Source organism: Taudactylus pleione, unplaced genomic scaffold, assembly GCF_031769625.1.
Source record: "Taudactylus pleione unplaced genomic scaffold, aTauple2 ptg000085l, whole genome shotgun sequence".
Lineage (NCBI taxonomy): Eukaryota > Metazoa > Chordata > Amphibia > Anura > Myobatrachidae > Taudactylus > Taudactylus pleione.
The window spans coordinates 17062388-17089840 of record NW_028284487.1 but is presented as its reverse complement, the minus strand read 5'-3'; the positions used below and the strand labels follow the sequence as shown (position 1 = coordinate 17089840).

General features: G+C 43.6%; 1 protein-coding gene across 1 annotated transcript; it reads left to right on the top strand.

Annotated features, from left to right (window-relative positions):
* The first annotated feature begins 1304 nt into the window (after positions 1-1304).
* On the top strand, positions 1305-17045 carry LOC148532091 (uncharacterized). The gene is made up of 7 exons (XM_088468403.1): positions 1305-1437; positions 1886-1939; positions 4560-4727; positions 5721-5826; positions 6417-6591; positions 14923-15273; positions 16179-17045. Exons 1-7 carry the CDS (start codon positions 1305-1307, stop codon positions 16467-16469), a joined length of 1278 nt encoding a protein of 425 aa, XP_088324529.1. The 3' UTR covers positions 16470-17045.
* The last annotated feature ends 10408 nt before the right edge of the window (positions 17046-27453 follow it).

Below are 27453 nucleotides of genomic sequence, written 5' to 3'. Positions count from 1 at the left end.
CAGAGAGGCATTCCGGACACTGCCCTCTTTTTGTTTTCGGAGCGCAATTGGGAGTTACATAACAGGTCAGCTAGTATTGTGCACAATACCATTGTTCAATTAACCAATACTAGTGCAATATGCACAAGTGATTATACTATTCATCTAACAAGAATCCATTTATCAATTGGGAATGATTGTATACCTATAACATCGGATTGAGGCTTTTGTCCCACAAAGGATATATATAGAACAATTTGATCAATATATATGCAGCAATTATACATGTATTTTATTTAATTTAATATTATTTAATTCAATTCTATTTTATATGTGAAAATAATTTAAATTTATACTGTTGAATATATATATACAGCTCTTGTACTTATTTTGTGGATTTATATATGATTCAGGTGGTTCTTCCCCTGTTTTTACCATTAAGGTTTAACATTTTTTTATATTAAATATATCAAATCAATATTCTATTTGCGCTTTCTTCTACACTATTCTATGTCTTCTGGCTGCTTGCCAAGGCTCCTCTCTTTCAGCGGTGCAGTACTGCGTGACATCATGATGTCACGCACACTGCACTGCAATAAAAAAAAACTTTATTACACTGGCCACTGCTGCGGCAATAAGGCTCCCCGGACTGATCCTGTATGTGCCTGCCCCCTGCTGATCACTACAGCAGCGCAGGCAGTGGTTAGAGCTAAGTTTATCTGTGGGCCCCACTGGTCCCCTAGAACCTTAAGGCCCGGTACATCTGTGCACCTAGACCCCCCTGTCAATGTTCCGGCTGGTTATAGGAAAATAGGGGGAATCCCATGCTCTTTCTGAACTTGTAACTCTAAAAAGCCTGCACACAGATCATAGTGATCTGTGCAGTGCTTCTCTCAAACTCACCTGCCACAGGCAGATCTAGTATTTGGTCTTTTATTTGGGTGTGTTTTTTGGTCGGTGATTAGTCGTTTTACAAACCGACCATTAACAAATCTGGGTGTTTCTATAGTCTTCTATATTAAACTATTGATTGTGCATCCGATATTCTAAAGTATTCTAAACATCATACATTTTTTGACTTTAGTAAATTTGCGGTTTTGGTTGGTTTGCAATTTTTTCAAATTGTCCTTTAGTAAATATACCCCATGGATTTACTAAATGAAGCCTGGACTAAACCTGATAGGAAATCCAAATGTTGTGCAGTCTGCAGGTCCCTTATCTATCTAGTGAGGATACTGGAAAATCGGAATCCTCACCAAAGGCCACTTCTTCTCATAGGTTTTTCTTCAGATAATGCAAAAATGGGGTCAGCCAGATGTCGGTAGATGGCATCTTGGTTGAACCACAAAATGGAAGGCTTTTGCTTGAGATCTCAGGATCTGAAAGAGTCCTCTTCATCAGGATATAACTCAGTTGACACTATCAATATGGCTATTGAAATCATGAATCTAAAGCTGGGTACACACGTTAAGATTTTCTGTCCAACCATCCAACTAGTTGATTGGTTGGAATGAAAATCTGGTAAGGTATGAAAGCAAATGACAATCAGCAATTTGCTCCCAAACGCCAGAAAATGGACAAAAACTGTTGTTTGAACAAATTGTTTAGATCAAACATTTAACAAACTTGTCTGAACCACCATTTTCATCTGTTTTCTGGCATTTAGGAGCAAATTGCTGATCATCAGTTACTCCCATACATTACCAGATTTTCATTCCAACCAATCAACTAGTTGGATTATTGGGCAGAAAATGTTTACGTGTATGTACCCAGCTTTAGAACTAAAGATCTCTAGGACAATGTGATTGACATCTTGAATGGAATCCTGTTTCTGCTAGAAACTACCATAGAGTGCGAGAAAACCTCTTCCTCCTTTGAATTGCCTTACCCATTGTCTTTTTTGCAGAATCTTGTGAGGAGCAGCAGTTTATTTATGTTGTTATTTTGATGCTCATTGCAGGTACTGGTTTCGCCAGCATCTCTGTTGTTTTATTCTGAGATCTGTAATTCTGTCATATTATTTATGTCATATGGAAATCATTCGTCCACCTGATTCTCATTGATGCCAGCGACCTTAACCCTGCGTCAGGCGCAGCTGGCCTGACAGGCACCACAAAGCTGTTCTCGCTCACCTCTCCGCCGCAAGGGGGCGCAGGGGCCTGCCCCTACTAGTACCTTCCTATCTCTAAGTGCTGTTTGAAACCCCCCTAGTCAGTTTTACCGCCGCCTGTGTGGAGTGCAGTAGTGACCTTCCTGGCCTCGGAGGCTCATTGCGCCCGAACTCGTTCGACTTTTGAAGGTACGTATTTCTTTTTATTTTCTCACAATTTTGTGTATTTTGCTCATTTTATGAATGAAAATTACAAAGGTTGTGGGTATTTTGCGGAAATATGTAGGTTTGTCCAGGTTGGCCTCTTAGGCACACTGCGCCTCTTAAAATGCAGTATTTTTTGTTTTACTTGCTTTAAGGTTAATAAAAGTGGTTATGTGAATCAGATTTCCATATATTTTCTCTTTGTACATCCAATGAAGGTCACTGATCACTTTAAGAGCATTAGAAGTGAGTTAATTAGGTGCTAATGACGATTTTATAACAAGCGCCTGTCAGGCGCACTGCGCCTGAACCTGGGAGTCCCAGAGGTGCACCTGACGCAGGGTTAAATAACCACAGACAGTATACGGTTGTATAATTCACATGCTAGCATTTCCGGAATCCTGCCATTTATTCTCATCCTGTCTGATCTAAACTTTCCCTTATTGGCGCCTGGATTGAATCTTTTGTCTGTGACCCCGACTGCCTTATTCCTGCCTGGACAAAATGATGCCTGTGGTCTCTACTTTGCTTAACTTCCACTTGAGCCATTTACCCATATGTGGTATGCACCATACTAAATACTTCTATTAAAGACTGACAATTATTATCTACTTTGCCTGCAATCAGGCAGACGTTTCTGTCCTTGTATGTGACATGGTCCCCATAGTAACGGAGGTACCTGCTGTGCATGCGCAACCTCCGACCCAATGCACCTTCTGCACATGCGTGCCTTACAGTGTGTTCTTCTTCCCCCCTATTCCAGACAGATCGGACCCTAAGGGGCAGATTCAATTAGCTGCAGTGTTTTCCGCAGTAATTGCCGTGCTGGGCCAATTAAAATGTTGGGAATTCCTCGCGCGGGAGTCCCCGAGACCACTCGCGCGAGTCCCCGCAGTTGGTCTTTACCTCGCAGCTCATGGAGGTGCGAGGTAATATCCACGTTAAAACAACCAAATCGAGAGTCCCGATTTTACGGTGCGGGAAAAAGGCTATTTAATTGAAGAGCTTTTCCCCGCGCTGCGGGGATTTTGGATGGCAATTAGTCGCGGGGAGAACCTCACGGCTAATTGAATCTGTCCCTAAGTGTCTCTATTAGTGAGATCATGCCTCAGAGATACTGGTGCCACGTATAGCAGTAGCGGTGTCACTGCCACCACTGCATGTACTCTGCAGGTGCACACTGCAATCACTGCACACTGCCTGTACTAACCAGCTCTTGGCTGGATCTGTCTCCCATTGCATGTTCCTGTGTTATGCCACATTAACCCTGTGTTGTCTCACATCCTGCTATTCTACCTGGTTAATAATCCAATGCCTGGTTAAGCTATTTATTATGTGGGCTGACCTCCATTACACACCACTGAAACCAACATAGGTTTTGTGAACAGGTTATGGGTCCAGGCTGACAGAGTGTGCAGAACAAAGTTTGACAGCACACGAAATAGGAGTAGTATTACAGACATCTTATGTAGACAATGGCTAGTGAGAAGAATCAACCTGATGTGCACTTAGTAGGGCACTAAGCTATGTGCATTCAAGAATATGAATGAATATATAGATAGAATGCTATCTCAGCAATTATCTTCAGTAGGTGTTCAAGTAGACAAGGAGGTAGTTGCAATGATGATGCTGCAAAACCTTATGCCAGAGTATGATTTTCTAGTAGTGGCTTTGTGGTAATGCACTGTGAAGCTATCAACGGTGATTGTACGGGCCAAGTTACTGCAGTTTATAGAGTGCATACCTGTTGAGACCAATTATAAAAATTCTATTCTATTGTCAAAGGGCACAAAACCCAAAAGTCCTTGATACAAGTGCTTCAAGTGTCATAAGATGGCACATAAGGCTTCAGAATGTAGAGCAAGTAAACCAAGTGGCACTTCAGCATTAAATTTAGTAGACAGTTATCGCAATGATTGCTGGTACATGGACTCAGGAGCCACGAAGCACTTCAGCTGTAATACAAGTTGGTTCAAGTCACTAAAACCATGTGAGCCTGTAAAAGTTAAAGGAATAGGAGATAAAGTCCAAAATGCCACAAAAGTTGAAATAGTCAGGGTGCTCTTGTGGATCAGGAGCGAAACAGTTTTCACTAACATAGAAGATGTGTTATTTATACCAGATCTAGGAACCAATCTGATTGCTATCAGTATACTGGAAAATAAGTGATAGAAGGTCCATTTCAGAGGGATATTATATTGTGTACAAAATAATGAAGGGACTGTAATTGCAATGACAACCTGGTGCTAATAACTGTATATCATAGACTCTGAGGAGTGTTGTGCGAAGGTGGCTTCAGATTCCAAGCAATCTAAAGAACTATGGCTTAGGAGTCACTTAGGATATGACAATGTACAAAAGCTTCTAGATGGCACGGTGACAATTATGTCAATGAGCAACCCAGAAAGACCAGAATGTGGAAATTGCGTGAAGGGTAAACAAACATGGTGTCCCTTTCCAAAGTGATAATGATGGGGAATATGAGAACAGAGAACTTGCTATCTTGCAGCATTGCATGTCACAATAAAGTTGCAATTGATTTGTCATCCAGCACCAAACACTATGGCCGGTCTAAGCACATTGCCATGAGACAACATTTTATAAGAAATCTGGGGGATAGCACTTTAGTCAGAGTGATGTATGTAACTATGTATGTAACTACTGATGGGAAACATTGCAGATATGTTAACTAAGGGTCTGTTGTCATATGTGCTCAATGCCTTACTACCAAAATGTGGACTTTAGTGCATTTTGAAATTTTGATGGGGTTGGATATGGGACCCCAGCTGTAAGAATACAGAGCAGCCCGTCTGCCGGGATGCTGACTACATCCCATTTTGATGTGTTATGTCATATTGTGTTATTTTGTGTTCTCTTGTGTTTTGGTTACAGAAATGTCTTATTGTCATGTAACCTGAGATATCCTTGGGAGAGGGGTTGGGGGTATAGGAATGACAAGGTCCCCATAGTAATGGAGGTGCGCTGCTGTTCATGCGCAACCTACGACTCAATGTGCCTTCTGCGCATGCACGCCTTACCACGCGTTCTTCTTCCTCCATCCTTTGGACAGATATGAGTGTTTCTCTCTGTTAATAAACCAATCCCTGGTTAAGCTATTTGTGTGGACTGGCCTCCATCACACACTGCTGACACCTATCAACATAGGTTCTGCCAATAGTTTCATTGTGCCTAATAGCTTTTCCTGCATCCCACGAACATTACCTGCTGCACTGCTTTTCATACTACTTCTGGTTGCATACTGTTACCTGCTATACAACCTTCACAAATAACTCCTCCACACAGCCTGCATTTAATAGACTTGGTACATTTATGGGGTGTCCCATCAGCAAACATCTGTTTTCTGTTGGTGCACCATCTGTCCCTGCTATCATGTTACCTGCTAACTTATTACTTCTCTGAGATTAAGTCCTGGGCACAACCAAGCACTGGCGAACATGTTGCATTCCATTGAAACGGTGGTGTCTAGAACTCATCGAGATCAGTTCTGATAACTTAACTAGTGGGGTGATATGGTACAGATGAGCTTCTAGACAGTAGTTTGAGACCCAGGGGTAAATTCACTAATGATCAGATCTGCCATTGATTTAATCAGGATTACAGTCTAAAAATACACTATTTATTATGCATCAGTTTTGACTATCAAAATCCAACATCAATATCCCTGGGATTTCTAATCCCGATTCCACAGCAGATCCAACGGCAAACCTGCTGTCAATCTGCTGTGGAGTAAAGGCTCTGCACAGATCACTATGATCTGTGCAAGCTTTGTTGTATTAAAATTAATATATAAATGGTTGTAATTAAAAGAAAAAAAATGCGTGGGTTCCCCCCTAAATCCACAACCAGCCCCGGGCCTCTGAGCCTAGGCTGGTATTGGAAAAAAGGGTGAAAAACAATGTGGGGTCCCTCCTATTTTCTAATAACCAGCACTGTGCTGAACCAGCCAGGGGGACTGATGCATTAGCAGGGAGACACACAGTGTGGTGTCCCCTTACCATAATGGAAACCAGCATTAAAATTGTCAGCCCTGGGCTTAAAGCATCCCCTGGGCTTTGGGTGCAAGGGTAATAGTAATTAGTTAAATTATATTGTTTTATCACAGGTGGCCTACAGGTCCCAACAATCCTATTTTGGCAATATCGTCTGGAAAAGTTTCAGAACTGGAAAGTTTTTGTGTAGGTCTTCCTATATCATTTTCCATAAAGGCAGTGATGTCCCATGTACTAAGCCTTCTTTTAAACATCAGACGAGACCTGAGGCTCTACCTGGATAAAGATGTCAGCAGCTAGGAAAATAGATGACCCATTTGTCCTATAAGAGGGGTTGTCCAGCGACTAAACAAACTATTGCCAGATGGATCACTTCTGTCAGGTATATATTTGCACAGGAAAACCAGTTCCTGGAAATACTAAAGCCTATTTTGACTAGGGGCTCTATTTACTACAATCCGCATATTGAATGCAGATTGTAGTGTGATATTAACGACTGAATTCGCATTGCGAATTCAGGCAATATCACAGGGATTTACTACAAATCCTTGCAGGGACAGAGCTTGCGATAAAGCTCTGTCCCTGCGAATCCCATCCGCACACTAGTCACGGTATTTTCGGAAACAATACCATGACAAAGTGCCCGCGCATGCGCCGACCGGCAGTCGCTGTAACCCCCCCGGCGCTAAGCCCCGCCCCTGGAGCGAAGCCCCGCCCCAGCGATCATGGACCCCCCTCCCCCCTGTGACCCCCTCTCTTAATTACACTTACCTGCATGATCCGGGCCTCCGGTGATATCCTCCATGTCCTCCGGTCAGCTGGTCTCCCATACTGTACTGGGACCCGATCACCTGATGACCGGGCCGTAGTGCACTATGGGAGACCAGCTGACCAGTGGGAGGACATCACCCGGAGCCCCGATCACTGGTCCCTGGAGTCAGGTAAGTTAGTTTTTTTTTTTTACTATTTTTTTTTTTACAGTGAATCCGCTTGCGGTCTGTTTAGACCACACAGCTGATTACTGGGACCGACTCCCGGCTCTGCTCTCCCCGTTAGAGCGGAGCAGGAGTCCGGTAACCGGGGAGACCCTGGATAACGCCACCTCCAGGTGGCGTTATTATCACAGGGCCTCCCTAGGTATTTTTTTTCACATTTTAATTTTAGTAACTCTGGTCGGATCACATTTCCCTTTACAATTATGGGAAATGCGATCTGCTTACTAAATATAAGTGATAATCAGGGGTTGGAGTAGAATTTTACGAATTCTACTCCAATTGCCCTGTAATAACTATAGGTGATACTAAAATAATGTGAAAAGGGTGTGAAAACACCCTTTTTCACTTTATTTTAGTCAAAATAATGTTAATAAATAGAGCCCAAAGAGATGAGTGTCTCCAGAGCAGTGCGGCTTGGTTGTCAGTCTGTATATTCACAAAGTTCTACCTCTTCAATGTTTTTGTGTCTACAGAACCTATTTTTGGAAGGAAAGTCTTGCGGTCACCAATTTCCGAGTGCACCATCCCTTAGGGAGAGCTTTGGCATATTCCCATGTTCACAGTGACCTCCAATTGTAAAAAACAGGACTAATGTTAATTTATTTTATCTGGTTTCATTGGTGTCCACTGCACTCTCTCCATTTTTACTTTTCTCCTCTTTATTTATTATTACCATTTAATGATTTTGAAGTGAAAAACTGTTTTCCTGTCCTTATGTATTTGTTATGCTTGTCCTCATGTGTTTCTTATTACTGTCCTTATTCCTGTTCCTATGTGTTTGTTATGCTTGTCCTAATGTGTTTCTTATTACTGTCCTTATTCCTGTCCTTATGTATTTCTTATTCCTGTCCTCATGTGTTTGTTATTCTGTCCAGTGGCGTAACTATAAATTTTGCTCCTCCCTGCCAAAAATGTTTCTGTCGCCCCCCGGCATTTTGGTAAAATAATTACAGGGCCATTTATACGCAATTTGGCTCCCAGTGCAAAAGTTAAAAATGTGCTTCCACCCTCCCCTAGACAGTTTACAGTATTTTTCCTCCTTGTAGTAATGCCCCTTACACATGCCACACACTGTAATGCCCCTTACAGATTATTCCACACACCATAATGCCCATTACACATTATGCCACACACTGTAATGCCTATTACCAAAGTGCCACTTACATATTTGCCCCCTGACACCATTTTATGCCCCACAGTAAGGTTTCTAATTACTTTAAAATTACCTGCTCGTCAGGGGTCTCATGCTCGTTGTCAGGGGTTTTATGCTCATTACCAGGGGTTTCATGCTAGATGCACGGGGTCTCTGGGTTTCATGCTTGTTGTCAGGTGTTCCATACCCATTGCCAGGGGCTCCATGCTCATTGCCAGGGGTATAATATATATATATATATATATATATATACATATATTTGGGAGTGTATGTAAATGGGGGTACCGGTGCTACTGTGAATTCACAGAGCATCCCTGCTAGTCACAGAGCATTTCTTCTAGTCACAGGTATCCCTTCTAATTCACAGCACTTCCCTGCTAGTCACTGGGCATCTCTTACAGTCGTATAAAGCATCCTATACTACTAGCATCCCTCACACTGCATTTATATGTACAGTACACCATGTATCACAGAGCACCAATAATCATCACCATAACGAAGATCCTGTACAGATCATCCCTCCCGTACACAGACAGAGCACAAAAGCAGAGCATTGCTCCAGTACACAGAGACAGAGCATTGCAGCCTGCACACAGCAGCATCTGGTACACATCTAGCAACCTGAGTGGCCTGGGTGTGGGGGGCGTCAGGTTGTGGCCACTGCAGACCCACCGGCTCCTCCAACCCCCCCCTCTCTCGGATAGCTACACAAGCCCTTATGCAGTGCCCCTTATACAGTACCCCCAGTAGTGGTCCCCTATGTAGTGCCCCTTATATAATGGCCCCAGTAGTAGCCCCACCAGCAATGCCCCCAGTAGTAGTCCCCCCCAGCAATGCCCCCAGTAGTAGTCCCCCCCAGCAGTGCCTCCAGTAGTAGTCCTCCCCCAGCAATGCCCCCAGTAGTAATCGCCCTCCCCAGCAATGCCCCCAGTAGTAGTCCCCCTATGCAGTGCCCCTTATGTATTGCCCCCCCTAGTAGTCCCCATATGCAGTGCCCCTTATATAGTGCCCCCCCTATGCAGTGCCCCTTATATAATGCCCCCAGTAGTAGTCCCCCTTATATAGTGACCCCAGTACTAACCCACCAGCAGTGCCCCCAGTAGTAGTCCCCCCCAGCAGTGCCTCCAGTAGTAGTCCTCCCCCAGCAATGCCCCCAGTAGTACTCACCCACCTATGCAGTGCCCCCAGTAGTAGTCCCCACCTATGCAGTGCCCCCAGCAGTAATCCCCACATGTGCAGTGCCCCCAGTAGTGGTCCCACAAATGCAGTGCCTCCAGTAGTAGTCCCCCCCAGCAGTAGCCCCCCCCAGCAATGCCCCCAGTAGTAGTCCCCCCCAGCAGTGCCCCCAGTGGTAGTCCTCCCAGCAGTGCCTCCAGTAGTAGTCCTCCCCCAGCAATGCCCCCACCTATGCAGTGCCCCCAGTAGTAGTCCCCCACCTATGCAGTGCCCCCAGTAGTGGTCTCACCAGTGCAGTGCCTCCAGTAGTAGTCCCCCCCAGCAGTAGCCCCCCAGCAATGCCTCCAGTAGTAGCCCCCCCAGTAGTGCCCCCAGTAGTAGTCCCCCCCAGCAATGCCCCCAGTAGTAGTGCCCCCCAGCAATACCCCCTGTTGTAGTCCTCCCCCAGCAATGCCCCCAGTAGTAGTCCCCTATGCAGTGCCCTTTATATAGTGCCCCAGATAGTGCCCCCCCTATGCAGTGCCCCTTATATAATGCCCCCAGTAGTAGTCCCCCTTATATAGTGACCCCAGTACTAACCACTCAGCAGTGCCCCCAGTGGTAGTCCCCCCAGCAGTGCCTCCAGTAGTAGTTCTCACCCAGCAATGCCCCCACCTATGCAGTGCCCCCAGTAGCAGTCCCCCACCTATGCAGTGTCCCCAGTAGTGCAGTGCCTCTAGTAGTAGTCCCCCCAGTAGTAGTCCCCCACTATGCAGTCCCCGTAGTAGTAGTAAACACCCCCCCCCGCCAGACAGACACACACAAACAAAATCCACTTACCTTGATCCACGCTCCGGCATCTGCTCCTCCATCCGCCATAGTCCCGGCCCACTCTGCATGATGGGAGATATGTCTCTCTTGTTCAGCTGTACACGGCGCTCATTTACCAAGGTCCCTCTGTTGTAGGAAAGATAACTGAAGAACTGGGGAAGTTGCTTATTGAGACGTCTCTCCCATCACCCACTGCGGAAGCCGGAAGAGCCCGGCAGTGGGCACAAGGCAAGCAGCCGATGAGAGTCTATCTGACTCTCATCGGCTGCTAAAACAAACACACAGCTGCCGGCGCCTGTGTGTTTGTTATACCAGTAGTGTAGTGCGGACTGCACTTATGTGCGGTCCACACTACCGTCCTGCCTGGATGACTAACAGGTCCTACTGGACCTCTAGCATATGTCTTCTCCTAGGCGGCGGCCATTTTGGAGGGCCGTTTTCAGCAGATTTCATGCGGACGGCTAGTCTGCAGCCCCCCGCCACCACGCCCCACGAACCTCCGCGCCCCCAAGCCACCGCGGGGTCTGCAGGGGCGGTAGTTACGCTACTGATTCCGTCCTTATGTGTTTCTTATTCCTGTCCTCATGTGTTTGTTATTCCGTCCTTATATGTTTCTTATTACTGTCCTTATTCCTGTTTTCATGTGTTTCTTATTCCTGTCCTTATGTGTTTATTACAGTCCTTATTCCTGTCCCTATGTATTTCTTATTCCTGTCCTTATGTGTTTCTTATCCCTGTCCCTATGTGTTTCTTATCCCTGTCCCTATGTGTTTCTTATTCCTGTCCCTATGTGTTTCTTATTACTGTTCTTATACCTGTCCCTATGTGTTTCTTATTCCTGTTCCTATGTATTTCTTATTCCTGTCCCTATGGGTTTCTTATCCCTGTCCCTATGGGTTTCTTATTCCTGTCACTATGTGTTTCTTATCCCTGTCCCTATGTGTTTCTTATCCCTGTCCCTATGTGTTTCTTATTCCTGTCCTTATGTGTTTCTTATCCCTGTCCCTATGTGTTTCTTATCCCTGTCCCTATGTATTTCTCATTCCTGTCCTTATGTGTTTCTTATTACTTTCCTTATTCCTGTCCCTATGTATTCCTTATCCCTGTCCCTATGTGTTTCTTATCCCTGTCCCTATGTGTTTCTTATCCCTGTCCTTATGTGTTTCTTATCTCTATCCCTATGTGTTTCTTATCCCTGTCCCTATGTGTTTCTTAACCCTGTCCCTATGTGTTTCTTATCCCTGTCCTTATGTGTTTCTTATTCCTGTCCCTATGTGTTTCTTATTACTGTTCTTATACCTGTCCCTATGTGTTTCTTATCCCTGTCCTTATGTGTTTCTTATTCCTGTCCCTATGTGTTTCTTATTACTGTTCTTATACCTGTCCCTATGTGTTTCTTATTCCTATTCCTATGTATTTCTTATTCCTGTCCCTATGGGTTTCTTATCCCTGTCCCTATGGGTTTCTTATCCCTGTCCCTATGTGTTTCTTATCCCTGTCCCTATGTATTTCTTATCCCTGTCCCTATGTATTTCTTATCCCTGTCCTCATGTGTTTGTTATTCCATCCTTATCCCTGTCCTTATGTATTTATTCTTCCTGTCCTTATTCCTGTCCTTTATGTTTCTTATCCCCTTCCTTATGTATTTGTTCTTCCTGTCCTTATGTGTGTCTTATTCCTGTCCTCATGTGTTTGTTATTCCGTCCTTATCCCTGTCCTTATGTATTTATTCTTCCTGTCCTTATTCCTGTCCTTTATGTTTCTTATCCCCTTCCTTATGTATTTGTTCTTCCTGTCCTTATGTGTGTCTTATTCCTGTCCTCATGTGTTTGTTATTCCGTCCTTATCCCTGTCCTTATGTATTTGTTCTTCCTGTCCTTATTCCTGTCTTTCTGCATCTGTTATTTCTGCCCTTATGTGTTTGTTATCCCTGTCCCTGTGTGTTTCTTATCCCTGTCCCTTTGTGTTTGTTCTTCCTGTCCTTTATGTGTTTCTTATCCCTGTGCTTATGTATTTGTTCTTCCTGTCCCTATTCCTGTCTTTATGCATTCGTTATTTCTATCCTTATGTGTTTGCTATTTCTGTCCTTATTCCTGTCCTTATGTGTTTGTTATCCCTATCCCTATGTGTTTCTTATCCCTATCCCTATGTGTTTCTTATCCCTGTCCCTATGTGTTTCTTATTCCTGTCCCTATGTGTTGTTTATTCCTGTCCCTATGTGTTTCTTATCCCTGTCCCTAATGTGTTTCTTATTCCTATCCTTATGTGTTTCTTATTCCTGTCCTCATGTGTTTGTTATTCCGTCCTTATGTGTTTCTTATCCCTGTCCCTATGTGTTTCTTATCCCGTTCTTATTCCTGTCACTATGTGTTTGTTCTTCCTGTCCTTATTCCTATCCTTATGCATTTGTTCTTCCTGTCCTTATTCCTGTCCTTTATGTGTTTGTTATCCCTGTCCTTATGTGTTTGTTATGGGTTGGGTACAGGATGCCGGCACTCGGGATCCTGGTGGTCAGAATCCCAATGGCGGCATCCCGACCAGGTTACAATGCTGATGCCTAAAGGTAAGCACTGCTAACTTAACCCCTAACTCTATCCCTGTAAAGGGCATTACTGTGTGGTAGATTGTGTAAGGAGTATTACTGTGTAGTTTAAGAGGCATTACTGTGTGGCATAATGTATAATGGGCACCATTACTGCATGGCATAATATGTATAAGGGGTACTACTCTGCGGCATAACATGAATGGGGGCAAATGTATAGGTTTTTTTTTAACCTCTGGGGGGGGCTCTTTTAAGATCATGCTATGTGGCCCATATAGTTCTAGTTAAGGTGCCCACACACACAGCAATTTTTTACCCGATGTGGCTGATTTCTATAAATTGTGATGACAAATCGTGTAAAATATGGCCAAATCGTGAGTTTCCACTCATGATCACGATGCCAATGCGCGTCCCCGCTTGTCGTACATCGCATCTTCAGATCTGCCGTGCTGTAGGGCAGATTTGCCAATCTGGGACACGATATGGTGCCGATCGTGAGTACTTTTTTACTCACGATGCATCTCACGATTCATTGTACGTCACGGAATTTGACAGACAGGAGCCTGTACACGCCCATCTGCCATCTTGTGCAGCATAGTGGATAGAAGGAGAAGGAAGCATGATTGGGAACCTGCACACTGAAGTCTGTATTGCAGAACTTTGGTGAGTATTGGTACTGTATTAATGCAACCTCACTGCCCACCAATGTGTGCCACCCACCTATAAATGCATGACCCAGCCACCACCTGCCAGAATAAGGTGGGCGGTGGCTGGGTCATGCATCAACCCCACTGCCCACAAATGTGCACCACCCACCTACCCAACAATGTGTGCCACCAACCTTCTCATCAATGTGTACCACCCACCTTTAAATGCATGACCCAGCCACCACCCACCGGAATGAGGCGGGCAGTGGCTAGGTCATGCATCAATCCCACCTACCCATCAATGTGTACCACCCACCTATAAATGCATGACCCAGCCACCACCCACCGGAATGAGGATGGCGGTGGCTGGGTCATGCATTAACCTCCAATGCCCACCAATGTGCGCTACCCACCAATGTGTGCCACCCACCTATAAATGCATGACCCAGAATGAGGCGGACGGTGGCTGGGTCATGCATTAACCTCCCATGCCCACCAATGTGCGCCACCCACCTACCCTCTCACTGGCCATCAATGTCACGGGCTACCTAATAAATTACTAGAAAACATCCCAAATATATGAAACTTTCAAAAACATATTACAACAAGATAAACAAAAACATTACAACAACATAAACAAAAACATTACAACATAAAATATATTTCAACAGCATAATCAAATATATTACCTTTGTTTATGTTGCTGTTATATATTTGTTTATGATGTTGTAATATAACATCATAAACAAATGTATTGCAACAACATACACAAATCTATTACATAAATATATTAAAAACCTGTACAAATAAAAACACATTACATTTCTGTAACATAAAGAAAACATTACAATACAAATAAAAACACATTACATTCCTGTATTAAAAAAAACATTACAATACAAATAAATACACATTACATTCCTGTAAAAAAAACAAAAAAAATATTACAATACATATAAAAACACATTACATTCCTGTAAAAGAAAAACATTACATTACAATACAAATAAATACACATTACATTCCTGTAAAAGAAACAAAACATTACAATACAAATAAACACACATTACATTCTTGTAAAAGAAAAACATATCACAATACCATAACAAACATATTTAAATCCTGTAAAAAAAACATATTAAAACATTTAACATTAACAACATTAAAAATAACAAAACTATTTACAATAATACATAAATATTTACATGTCCTTATTTTTTATTCTTCCTAGGAATGTCAATGGATAGTGAGCGTGAGTTTGTGACTGGCTTCCTCGAGATCCTACAGTCAAAATAGTGTCTATGGCGGAAAAGCTGTAGACAATACCATAAAAAGTCTCAGAAATTCTCAGTTTTAGAGGTGTTGTTGGACTACACGAAAAAGTTCATTGCGGATGCTGACCTGAAAACAGTCCGCCACAAAATCCAGAACCTGCATATCGTCTACATCAAAGAGAAGAAGAAAGTGGATGATTCAAAAAGGTCCGGAGCAGGCACCGATGACGTGTATCATCCAACGCTGTGGTACTATCACTTGATAAGCTTCATCAGCGATCAGGAGCCACAACGCCAGTCTGTCATCCTGATGGCCGAGCGAGAAGGAGAAGAGGAGGTGGCAGAAGTGAGTGGACCGTCTGAGGAGATTTTGGTAAGTTCATAAACCAAAATCTTTTTTTTATAGAATAATCCCAACTGTCCACTGTTGTCAGTTAGTTCACAGACAGTGCTCCTGCCATGGCACCGCACCTGGTCCATTGAAATAGGCCATATACTCCTCCCTCACTTCTTTGGCACGTTTGGTTGATGTTGTTGAAATTGGTGGTGCAGTTTACTGATGTAAACTGGGCAATCTCTTCCGAATGTCCTGCATCTTCAGGTATAGCTGTGACTGGTTCCCGTTTTGTTGTTTTCCTTCACAGAAACTTATGCAGCACACAACACGCCATCACGACCCAGTCTATCTTGTCCACACGTTGGTTTATGGTGGTGTGGAAAATGTGGAACCGGTTGCTGAGTTTTCGAAACGCATTTTCCACAATACGCCGTGCACGGGATAGACGGTAGTTGTAGATCCTCTTCTGTCTGGTCAGTCCTCTCTGTGCAAATGGCTTCATCACATGTCCTTGTAAAGCAAAAGCCTCGTCTACAATGAAAACATAATTTAGCCCGTGCTGTGTCTCGTTCAGTGATGGCAAGTTGAGGGTTTTGTTGGTGAGTCTCTGGTAGAATGTCGTCTGTTTGAAGGACCCAGCATCCATAGCACGGCCATTCTTGCCAACATCCACAAACAAAAATTCTTAGTTGGCATTCACCACTGCCATGAGAACGATGCTGAAGAAGCCTTTGTAGTTGTAGTAATATGATCCGGTGTTGGCAGGTGGGTTGATGCGGATATGTTTTCAATCGATGACTCCTCCGCAGTTAGGGAAATTCCAACGTTGTTCAAACTCTTCAGCGATGCTCTTCCACTCCTCCTTTGGAAACTAGAAAAATAGTAAAAAATGGGTTAAAACATGACTATAATATTGTTTCTCCATTTGTTTTCCTATATAGACTCCCACCCAAGAGCCTGATATGTCCTCCACGCTGGACCTAAGTTTGATCGGGGACAGCGAAGTGGAAATTCTTCCCCAGTGCCAACAAGCATTCAACACCCCACATCATGTTCCGCACCTCCCCAACGAAAAAAAAAAACAGGGGAAAAGCAGCAGGAGTACTTTGAACAGGAGGACATATTTCTCCAACAAGCAGAATGCATCCTTTAGAAACCGCCGGATGATATCAACGATTTCACAGCGCATATTAACAGTAGAATGCGAAAAATGGATGAATCAACTAAGATAAATTTCCACAGGCTCGTGTATGAGCTATTAATTAGGTCACTCAAAAGCAATTTAAATGACCGTACTTACATTGCAGACGCACTTCTATATTCGCCTGCCCCAAGCGCATATGTGAGGTCCCCCCAGCCAGTTGGAGATTACTCCCCCACCGAGTACCCTACCCACAAGCCAGACCATTTATAGTGCTCTGCTGGAGTCAGAGGAAGATTTGCCCTGTTACTCGTAATTTTTAGGGTTTTTTTTATTGTTGCCTGTACTATCACCAAATTTTATCACCCCCAATAGGTGCTGCTGTATGGTATACGGTGGTCATAACGCTGACTGGACAAGGTCACTACACACATGGCGCAAGTACAGATTGATGGAAGCCGGGGCCACAATCTGTACTTGTGCCATGTGTGTATTGGCCTGTTCAAACTGGCATCTGACCCACCATATAACATACAGCAGCCTACCTATAGGGATTGATAAAATTTGGTGATAATGCTGTTTTCTACATTTTATATACATAATGTAAAATTGATATATTAAAAAAAAAAAAAACACAAACATGTTTTATTTAATACTGTGCAATGTTGTTGGCACAGTCTTGTCTATGCAGCCTTATTGGCTGTCAAAACAGTTATATAAAGAGTTAAAAAAAAAAAAAAAACTTTTTTTTACTTTTACAAGAAACAAATGTGTAGTGTTTTTTTTTTACCTTGCAATACTGGTACTGCAGGACTTTAACAATAGCCTTGCAGGTCTCTGGAATGATGACGTCCAAGGACTGAGGGGAGATGAGGGCCCCAAACTTCAGGTCTTCCAGTGACCTTCCTGTAGTCAGGTACCTTAGGGTAGCCACCAGTCTCTCTTCAGCAGGGATTGCCCTCCGCCACTTTGTGTCCTGCCTTCGGATGTGGGGGGGGTCACCATACTCAGCAATTCCTGGAAAGTGGCGTCATCCATGCGCAGGTAGTTGCTGTAGTCGTCCGGGTTGTTATCCTTGATCTCCATCAGCAGGGACATGTGAGAGCGAGTATCCCTTTGCTGCAGCCACTCCTTGGTCCAGCATGCTCTTCTCCTCCTTTGCTGGGCCCTCTCCTGGATCACTTTGACCCTAGCTTCAGCGACCAACACTTTATACTGATAGGGATGCATCAACACAGAATTCAGGAACAGGATAGAATGCAGGTAGCACACACTTACTTACAGGTAGAAGACACTTTGTAAAAGGCAAGCCAGATACAAAGCAGAGCACAGTAGCAATGTACAGGGTTCAGCAGGTATACACATAGCCTCACTAGTAGCAGAGCAGAATGGCACTTCATTTTTAAACTCCTAGCTCCCAGCCCATTATTTAAATTTCCAACCAATCGTGAGGATCCTCTTGTGATGTTTGGTAAACTCACAATCTATCGGGCACGATCTCATGATTTGGACTTCCTACACGATTCACGACAGATCGTGAATCAAATTGGCAGCTTTTTTTATCTAATCGTGCTCACGACTGCCGGGGAGAGTTCAGGGGAAATCGTACACGATGTCGGATCGTGAGCACATTGCTATGTGTGTAGGCACCTTTACACCCTTGTATGTAAAGTTGCAAACACAGAGGCTCTAGATTTAATATGAAGCTGCATGAGTCATCAAATTTGGATACTCACAGGTTTTTGGCAGACTGCCAATTTCCACTGGAGCCAGTCCCAGAACCCGTGTATTTTAAGAGTGGCCCTTATTTTTAGGGATTGTGTGACAATGAGTGGCCCTGACGACGTTCAAACCTAGGCAAACACCTAATCCTGGTCAACCTACACCACCATGCCAAGTTTGGTGGAGCTAGGTCACAGTAGCAGGTGGGGAGTTTGACTGGGGCAGTACGGCTGTCAAACCGTAATGCAGGTATCCTAAGGCAATCTCAGGGAGGACAGAAACCTCCCATGGAGCAGAAGGCACTTCTTTTATAATATATTAGCTACAGCAGCAGAGTCAGAGACCAGACACCCAACAAGAACTGCAGTGGAGGGGTTATGATCAAGACCCTTAAATACCTGTAGAATTTTGCCACGGCGGCTGAATTTAAATACTGTTTCCATGATGAATGGACAGGACACTTAGTCAAAGGCTGTTTCCCCGTACAGAACAAGCACCAGTGATGGAAATTTGTGAGCTCTAATATGGTGTATAATGTGTATAAGGTCAGTAGTGTGTCGTGGGTTATCTAGAACTTGTCTGAATGGGACAAAGTGCACCTGATCATGGTGAAGCAAGCCTGGGGGTATGGAACTGAGGGCCTGATTCAGAGCCGGACGCTCTTTCAGAGCGCTCGCTCTGAATCAGAGCCCTCCCTCTCTTTTTTTAGAGCGGCCTCCTGGCCGCTCGCATAGCTGTGGGTGACCACCGACAGCTATAGCGAGTGGCCAAAAAGATGGTCGCGATGGTCAAGACCATTGCGACCATCGGGCTTGCGACGAGACCCTTGTGGTAGGGTCTCGTCTGCCGCAAGCCCTGGAGTGCTTTTGGCTCTATCAGAGAACGCCTCCGTCTGGGCAGCCACGCACCAAAGGGGGCGTGCTGTCACTCACTATCGACAGCACGCCCCCTTTGTAGCGAGACCCATAGCGACGGCTTGCCCGTCGCTATCTGGGTCTCGCGCATGCGCACGACGGAGCCGGGTCCGTCGTGCTCATGCGCACTGGCCCAACATCGACCCGCTTACGAGCGCTCAGCGCTCGCGAGCGGGTCTGAATCAGGGCCTGAGTCTATTTTAGCAAAGGCCTGCAGATCAGTATTAAGCAGTGATATGGGTTGGTAAGTAGCACAGAGAAATGGATCTTTGCCTGGTTTGGTGATCACTGTTATTTTTGGTGTACAGTAGTGGTGGCTGAATGGAACAAGTTTCCCTCAAGGATGTTAAACACCTCACTCATGTGGGAAACTAAGGTAGGCTGAAAAGTTTTGTAGTAAGACGGACAAGCCATCAGAGTTGTGGGCTTTAGAGGGTTTTTTGTGTTTTGAGGGCTTAGTATACTTCTTCATCTACAGCCATGGCCAAAAGTTTTGAGAATGACACAAGTATTAGTTTTCATAAATTTTGCTGCTTGTGGTTTTAGACCTTTTTGGTATACTGAAGTAAAATTACAAGCATTTCATAAGTGTCAAATGCTTTTATTGACAATTACATTAAGTTTATGCAGAGTCAATATTTGCAGTGTTGACCCTTCTTTTTCAAGACCTCTGCATTTCGCCCTGACATACTGACTGATGGCCGCCCATTCTTGCCTAATCAATGCTTGGAATTTGTAAGAATTTTTGGGTTTTTGTTTGTCCACCCGCCTCTTGAGGATTGACCACAAGTTCTCAATGGGATTAAGGTCTGGGGAGTTTCCTGGCCATGGACCCAAAATTTCTCTGTTTTGTTTCCTGAGCGACTTAGTTATCACTTTTGCATTATGGCAAGGTGCTCCATCATGCTGGAAAAGGCATTGTTCATCACCAAACAGTTCTTGGATGTTTGGAAGAAATTGATCTCGGAGGATGTTTTGGTACCATTCTTTATTCATGGCTGTGTTCTTAGGCAAAATTGTGAGTGAGCCCACTCTCTTGGCTGAGAAGCAACCCCACAAATGAATGGTCTCAGGATGCTTTACTGTTGGCATGACACAGGACTGATGGTAGCGCTCACCTTTTCTTCTCTGGGCAAGTGTATTTCCAAATGCCACACACAATCTGAAAGAGGATTCATCAGAGAAAATAACTTTACCCCAGTCCAATCCCTGTACCTTTTACAGAATATCAGTCTGGCCCTGATGTTTTTTCTGGAGAGAAGTGGCTTCTTTGCTGCCCTTCTTTATACCAGGCCATCCTCCAAAAGTCTTCGCATCACTGTGCGTGAAGATGCACTCACACCTGCCTGCTGCCATTCCTGAGCAAGCTCTGCACTGGTGGTGCCCCGATCCTGCAGCTGAATCAACTTTAGGAGACGGTCCTGGCGCTTGCTGGACATTCTTGGGTGCCCTGAAGCCTTCTTCACAACTATTGAACCTCTCTCCTTGAAGTTCTTGATGATCCGATAAATGGTTGATTTAAGTGCAATCTTACTAGCAGCAATATCCTTGCCTGTGAAGCCCTTTATGTGCAAAGCAATGAGGACTGCACGTGTTTCCTTGCAGGTAAAAATGGTTAACAGAGGAAAAAGAATGATTTCAAGCTCCTCCCTCCTTTTAAAGCTTCCAGTCTGTTATTCTAACTCAGTGGTTCTCAAACTCAGTCCTCAGGACCCCACACAGGTCACATTTTCCAGGTCACCCAGCAGGTGCACCGGTGTATTCATTACTCACGGACACATATTAAAAGATCCACAGGTGGAGCTAATTATTTCACTGATTCTGTTAGGAGAACTGCAAAACATGCACTGTTTGGGGTCCTGAGGACCGAGTTTGAGAACCTTTGTTCTAACTCAATCAGCATGACAGAGTGATCTCCAGCCTTGTCCTCATCAACACTCCCACTTGTGTTAACGAGAGAATCACTGACATGATGTCAACTGGTCCTTTTGTGGCAGGGCTGAAATGCAGTAGAAATTTTGTTTTTGGGATTAAGTTCATTGTCATGGCAAAGAGGAACTTTGCAATTAATTGCAATATCCGATCACTCTTCATGACATTCTGGCGTATATGCAAATTGCAATCATAAAAACTGAAGCAACAGACTTTGTGAAAACCAATATTTGTGTCAAAAGAGTGATATTCCTTTATTCCAGGCAGGGGAACACCTGCTGTGGTTGTCTGAGATCGTATATTATACAGCCTGTCATAGTACAGCTTAAAAGGGCCATTTATTTCAGTGTGGCTGTATTGTAGCAACCGGTATGATATCCCAACAGTTGGGATGCCGGCTGTCAATAGACTGACAGCGGCATCCCGATGCCTACAATCCCAACAGGGGAACGGTAAGTAGTGTTCCCCTGCCATATTCATCCCCTTACCCTCCTTTCCTGCACCCTAACACTAACCCTCCCTACCCCACACCCTAACCTTCCTGGTAAGTGCCTAACCCCTCAGTGCTTAACCTTAACCTCCCGTCCGGTAGTGCCTAACCCTAACCTTCCCCCCTCCCACAGCCTAACTCTAACTCTCCTCGGGGATGCCTAACCTACCCCCCCCCCCCTTCCCCCATGGCTAACACCTACCCGGCCCCGCTATACTTCTAGCATCGGCATCTCCAGCCATGACGGGATTCCGGCGCCGATCTTCTAATGCTGATCTGGATTCCAGCGCCGGGATTTCGGCAGCGGGCATCCCAGCCATAGGTATATATATTAACTGCATCCCATATTGTATAGTGCTAGCTGAGTCCCGGATTCCAGGGATAGCAAATGCAGATTTAAGTTTTGAGCCTATTTCCAGTGTAATGTCAATGTCAATTTAATTGACTGGACTTAACAGCGCGACTAGAACAACTTAAGTCGGAGAATGCCGGTTACCGTGCCTTAAGCTGGGTGTTTAGTCGTGGTAATCATCAATCTCCGACTAAAATACTGGGCGCGAGGCTGTTAGTGCTGTGCTAAGCTGGAAAACAGCATCGCGGCCGGCACTTAGGGCAGCTTTCTGCTCACACCTCAGGAGGGTGTGAGCAAAAATCCTGTAGTCGGACTTAATAACGCGGTCAATTGAATAGCTCAGGGAACTCCTTTCCGTGAGCATTCAGCATTGCTCTGAATTGAATCACCCACTAGGAGAGTTAGTGAAGTGGAAATACTTTTACAGCAGGTCCCTCAACAAGAACAGATACTGTAGGATTTGTGGAGTCTGTATGACGACTCTACAAACAGACGAAGCTACTAGACTGGTGAAACGCACGTCTTCAAATGGGAGTCCTCGGTGCGCACATGAGAACTCCGTCCTGGGACACACTGCCACCGCGACGCACCACCAACCATCAGGTATATTCTTTTTTAGGGATTTGCTGCCCACGCCACCCCATCAGTGTTCCCACTGCGCTGTCCATGAGATATCAGTGGGGTGGGAGTGAATTACGTGGTCCAGCATATTTCCCTCTTTCCTTTTTCAGGCAGGTTCATTGTGGGCACGGGCATACACTCATTGGACACAGTGCAGACAGCCCTCATGTTAGGGTTGTAGCATCAACCCACACCCCAACCTGACACTTGTTTAATCTGATACCTACTCTGGCACTCTCACTCTCTCACTTCAATTTGCACTAGTAGACCTGTATTGTGTAAACAGGACACAGTGCTTTTTGTGAAAGAATAGCAGATGCTACTATATTTATCATACCTCCATAGTATATGTGGTGGGTCCACTCATATCTCATTCACTACACTGTACATGAGACACAGCAGCCACCTATCCCCTTGCTGTTAGTGAGTGGTATCTTTATTTCTATCTTTCTAAATTATTCTTTTACCTGATATTCTCCTAAATTGAAATATATATCATGTTATCTACTTATATGAATTGTCAATTGAATTACATTAAGGAAAACATAGATTTTCATTTAACCTACCAAAATAATACACATGTATCAACTTTTGGATTCCTGACATATATCATATTGGTATCTATGTGAAACAAATGTTTTGTTTGGTATATACTTGCATTTCCTTCTGCTAAAGTATAGATCTAACATTTTCTTGTCTGCTATATATAATTATATCTAGTTGAGTATAGTGAGTGGTGTGTAGTCGCCCCTTTTTCTGTCTAAAAATTATTGGGTCTGACATCTACAATTGTGATATGGTATCTTTACAATTAATATTTATTGACCATTAAACAATATTTTGGCGATCTTGCTATATTCATAGCTAGTGTGTGTCTAGGTTATATGAAGGGATCACATTCCTCTTAACAATTGATTCTAATCTAATTTATTTCACCTTGGCGATTATTATACTTTTATTGCCCTACTTTACCTTGAGTGGGATATATAGACTGACAATTTATTCAGTATAGCTTATATTTGAGGCTGATATTGCCTCATCACTTTATGTGTTAACTGTTGTCTGTCTTTGTTTAAGTCCCGTATATATTATTTTTAACGAACGCAATAAAAGTTACATTTTATAAACTAATCAGGTAGAACTTGTGCCCCAACACAAGAGAGAGTACTTTCTTTTCCACATTTACATTCCTACTTTACTCTCATGGCTGCACCTCCATACAAACTAGAATACATGCACATTCATCTTGATGCTGAAACATAATTGTGGAGTATTTCTACCTGTTATGATTTATAGACATTACTAAAGTACTTGGTACCAGGGCTTAGGGTCTCCTTTATCCCCTTCTTCTGCTATTTTTATATATAGAGTCTGTATGAAGCCAATCTCGCAGTGGTTTATAATAGCGTATAGATGGCTCAGGTCACAGACAATTACTGCCAGATTGTAAATGGTATGTGGTTCAACGTCAGCATGCCCAGCTGGTGCTACCAGTCAAGGCCTTCTTTTATATATTTTATTTGTTTTAATCACATAAAAGGAGATGTACCAAGCTCTGGAAAGTGATAAACTGGCAGCCAATCAGCTCCTAACTGTCATGTTACAGGCTGTGTTTGAAAAATGACAGTTAGGAGCTGATTAGTTTGTACTTTATCACTCTCCAAAGCTTAGTACATCTGCCCCAATACAATGAGACCAGGCCCTCAGTTTCAGCGGGCCAGGATTACTGGGTTAAAGGATTACAGGATTAAAGGGAAGGAGAAATCAGGGCCTCCAGTGTACAGAAGGGCCATTGCTTTCTAGCTACAGTAATCCAGTTGTGTCAATCTAGCAGGGAAAAGTAATGTGTAGCCTTCATGCTGAAAATAGCCCAGGCATGTCGGCTCCAACTCACTAAAAGACAGGAGCACTGCATACCTCTGGATGTGCTTGGCTACATACAACCCTTCCAGGGTCGACAGTTTAACTATACCGTTAGATGAACAGAAAAACAATCTTGAAAGGATTGCATTACATCGGATATTGTTCCATCTTTGTTGGATAAAGACTGTACTTTTTAGTAAAACTGGGTAATATGATCCAGTTGCATACCTCCCAACATGACCCATTCTAGAAGGGACAAAATGCTCTGTTCCTGGACTTCCCTTTTAATTTATGATTGCCATCACCTGTGTAGAAACGCCTTTCTTGTTAACTAGTTCAACACAGGTGATGGCAATCATAAATTAAGAGGGGAGTCCTGGAACAGAGCATTTTGCCCCTCCTGGAATGGGTCATGTTGGGAGGTATGCAGTTATATTACTCTCCTTATCTACATTATTTCTGCTATTTTCTTTGTTGTTTTTTTTTTGTGTTCTTCAGTTAGTTTCCTGATCACTTAGTGATCTTGATAACATGGCAACATCCTACTAGCGAGCATGCCATGCTGTACAAAATCTAGGGCCCGATTCAGATCCGCGCGCAAATGCCATTGTAGCTGCGGATTGCAATTGGGAAAATATGCTAATGACTCACTCACCGTCCAGAGCTTTACTCAATGACCACCAGGTGGCAGCATATCCACATGGAGAAGTTCTATAGTACAGCAGACACTCATTTATCAACTAATTTTAACATACGCACCGAGTTTTAAAACTTGTTGCGTATGATAATGGTGCTCCATGCAATCAGCTCCTAACTGTTATCTGGCTTGAGCACCATTTAACATATGCAACAAGTTTTAAAACTCGTCACGTATTATAAAACTTGTTGATACATGGGCCTAAAAAAAAACAGAATTATATGCATATACTATATGTATTGGTTATTAGTGCACAGCAATGTTTTTATACACATTTTCCTACTTTTGACACTACTCTTACTATCATTATTTTATAAATTTTGCTGAATTATATTTCCTCTACTTTTTTTTTAGATTTAGTAATTATATTGGATTTTTTTAAAATGTATTTTATTGAATTTTTAAAAACATACAATAAGTTACATATAAAGAATAACATGAGTATTCAGTAAGAAATTGCACAATATTGTCAACACCAAAATAAAACAAAAATACAAAAAAAGGGAACAAGGGTTCAATATAGGCCAGCACTTGAACCATTAAACATAAAATGTGTACATAAAATATAAAAAAACAGATTGTCACTGTTGCATATGTATCTCTCAATATAATAGCACAATAAACTGAGGTGAGCAATAGAAATATTCTTGCACATACAAAAAAGTAATAATCAGACAATAATAATCTGTGACAAGACAAAGGAAATGGGAAGGGGAGACAGAGTGGTTTGGGATTTAGGAAACTGTATATGAAAACTGAAGCTGCAAAATATCAAAATGACATTCACCACATGTTATATAAGGAAGCTAGGAGAGGTTACGATACAGGTACCCATCAGTGTTTTCAAATAAACTGAGAATGTGCTGCTGAGTAGGAGGGTCTAGGGATTCAATAAACTCACCCCATTTCTTATAGAATCTAATGACCCTTTTTCTACATCCGAAAGAGTCGATTGCCTTTCAAAATATAAGGCTTTCATTAACAGCAGTTTGACTGTTTCCAAAAGAGGGGGAGACCTTCTGGTCATCCAATTTAGCAAAATCACTTTTTTGGCTATAGTGAGAAGATCGGAATCAAATGTCATGGTCATTTGTGCATTGTTTGTGTTTATAATTTATGTAGTGTAAAGCGCCCTGTCAGATATCTGTCCAATCTGGCTGGTTGGATTGAAAACCTGGTAATGTATGGGAGCAAATAAAAGTCCATCATATGGTTTTATACATTGAAAAAGGGACAAAAAAATTGTTCAAATTGGTTAAATACGTGTGTTTTAACCAATTTGTCTGGACGACCATTTCTGGCTATTTTCCAGTGTTTGTGAGCAAATGGATGACTGTCATTTCCTCCCATACATTACCAGGTTTTCATTCCAACCAGCCAGATTGGACAGATATCTGACAGAAAATTGTATAGTGGATGCCCAGCATTACACTTCCTTCTTCATATAGGCTGCCCAACTGATTCATCCATAGGGGTCTATTCAGCATCAGTGTATATATTGGTCTGAATATTTTTGGACAACAGTTCTCAATCCTCAACCCCGCTATAAATCTTTACAGGGATAGCGGAAGTGTTAACAAGAAGTCCCCATAGGCTTTGCGGTTGTCTGGCACTGCGCATGCCCCATCTCTGCGCAGCATATTATATAATATATATATATATATATGTACACTATATATAGCCTTCCCAACACTTACCAGCCTTAAATTAATATTGCTCCCTCTCCCACAGGCTTCACCATCTCCCAGGGGAAATTTCCAGAGGGGCATGTAGGGGAGGGAGCAGTACGAATTTAAGGTACACAAGTGCCGGGAAGAGCTATGTACACTATACTGTGCACTAGGGGGAAGGTTAGGCACTAAGGCAGGAATGGGGAACCTCAGGCCTGGGGGCCGTATAAGGTCTGCAGAATCATTTGGTCTGGCCCTCGGAGCCTTTTTCTGCTAGCCTCATTTGGCTAGCAGGGTGCCTAGAATAGCACACTGCAGCCAGAATCTATGCAGCAATGCCACCTTTAGCTCCTTAGGACGCCTCAGACGGTCACACCACTGCCATTACATCCTCTGGATGCTCCGGGCATTGCTGTAATCACCGGCGATTGTGGCCCTGTCCCTGTGTGACATCACATGGAGGGGGCGTGGCCTGCACCAGGCCTGCGAATAATGTTATATATAACAAAACGGCCCTCGGCAGAAAATAGGTTCCCCACCCCTGCACTAAGGGGGACGGGTTAGGTTTAGGGTGAGGGGAAGGTTAGGTTTAGGCACGAGGGGCAGGTTAGATTTAGGGAGAGGGGGAGGGTTAGGATACCAACCAACAGGTGCGTAATTACACCTCGGGGAACACTAGCAGTGCAATTACTGATTGAGAAACAGAGTGGGCGGAGCCGGATGCAGGGACGGATTGTTCAAGATCCTTCAGTCCCTGCAGTTTGCGGCAGAAATAAGGATTTTCCTTGTATAACGCTATTCTCAAGTGGCATTA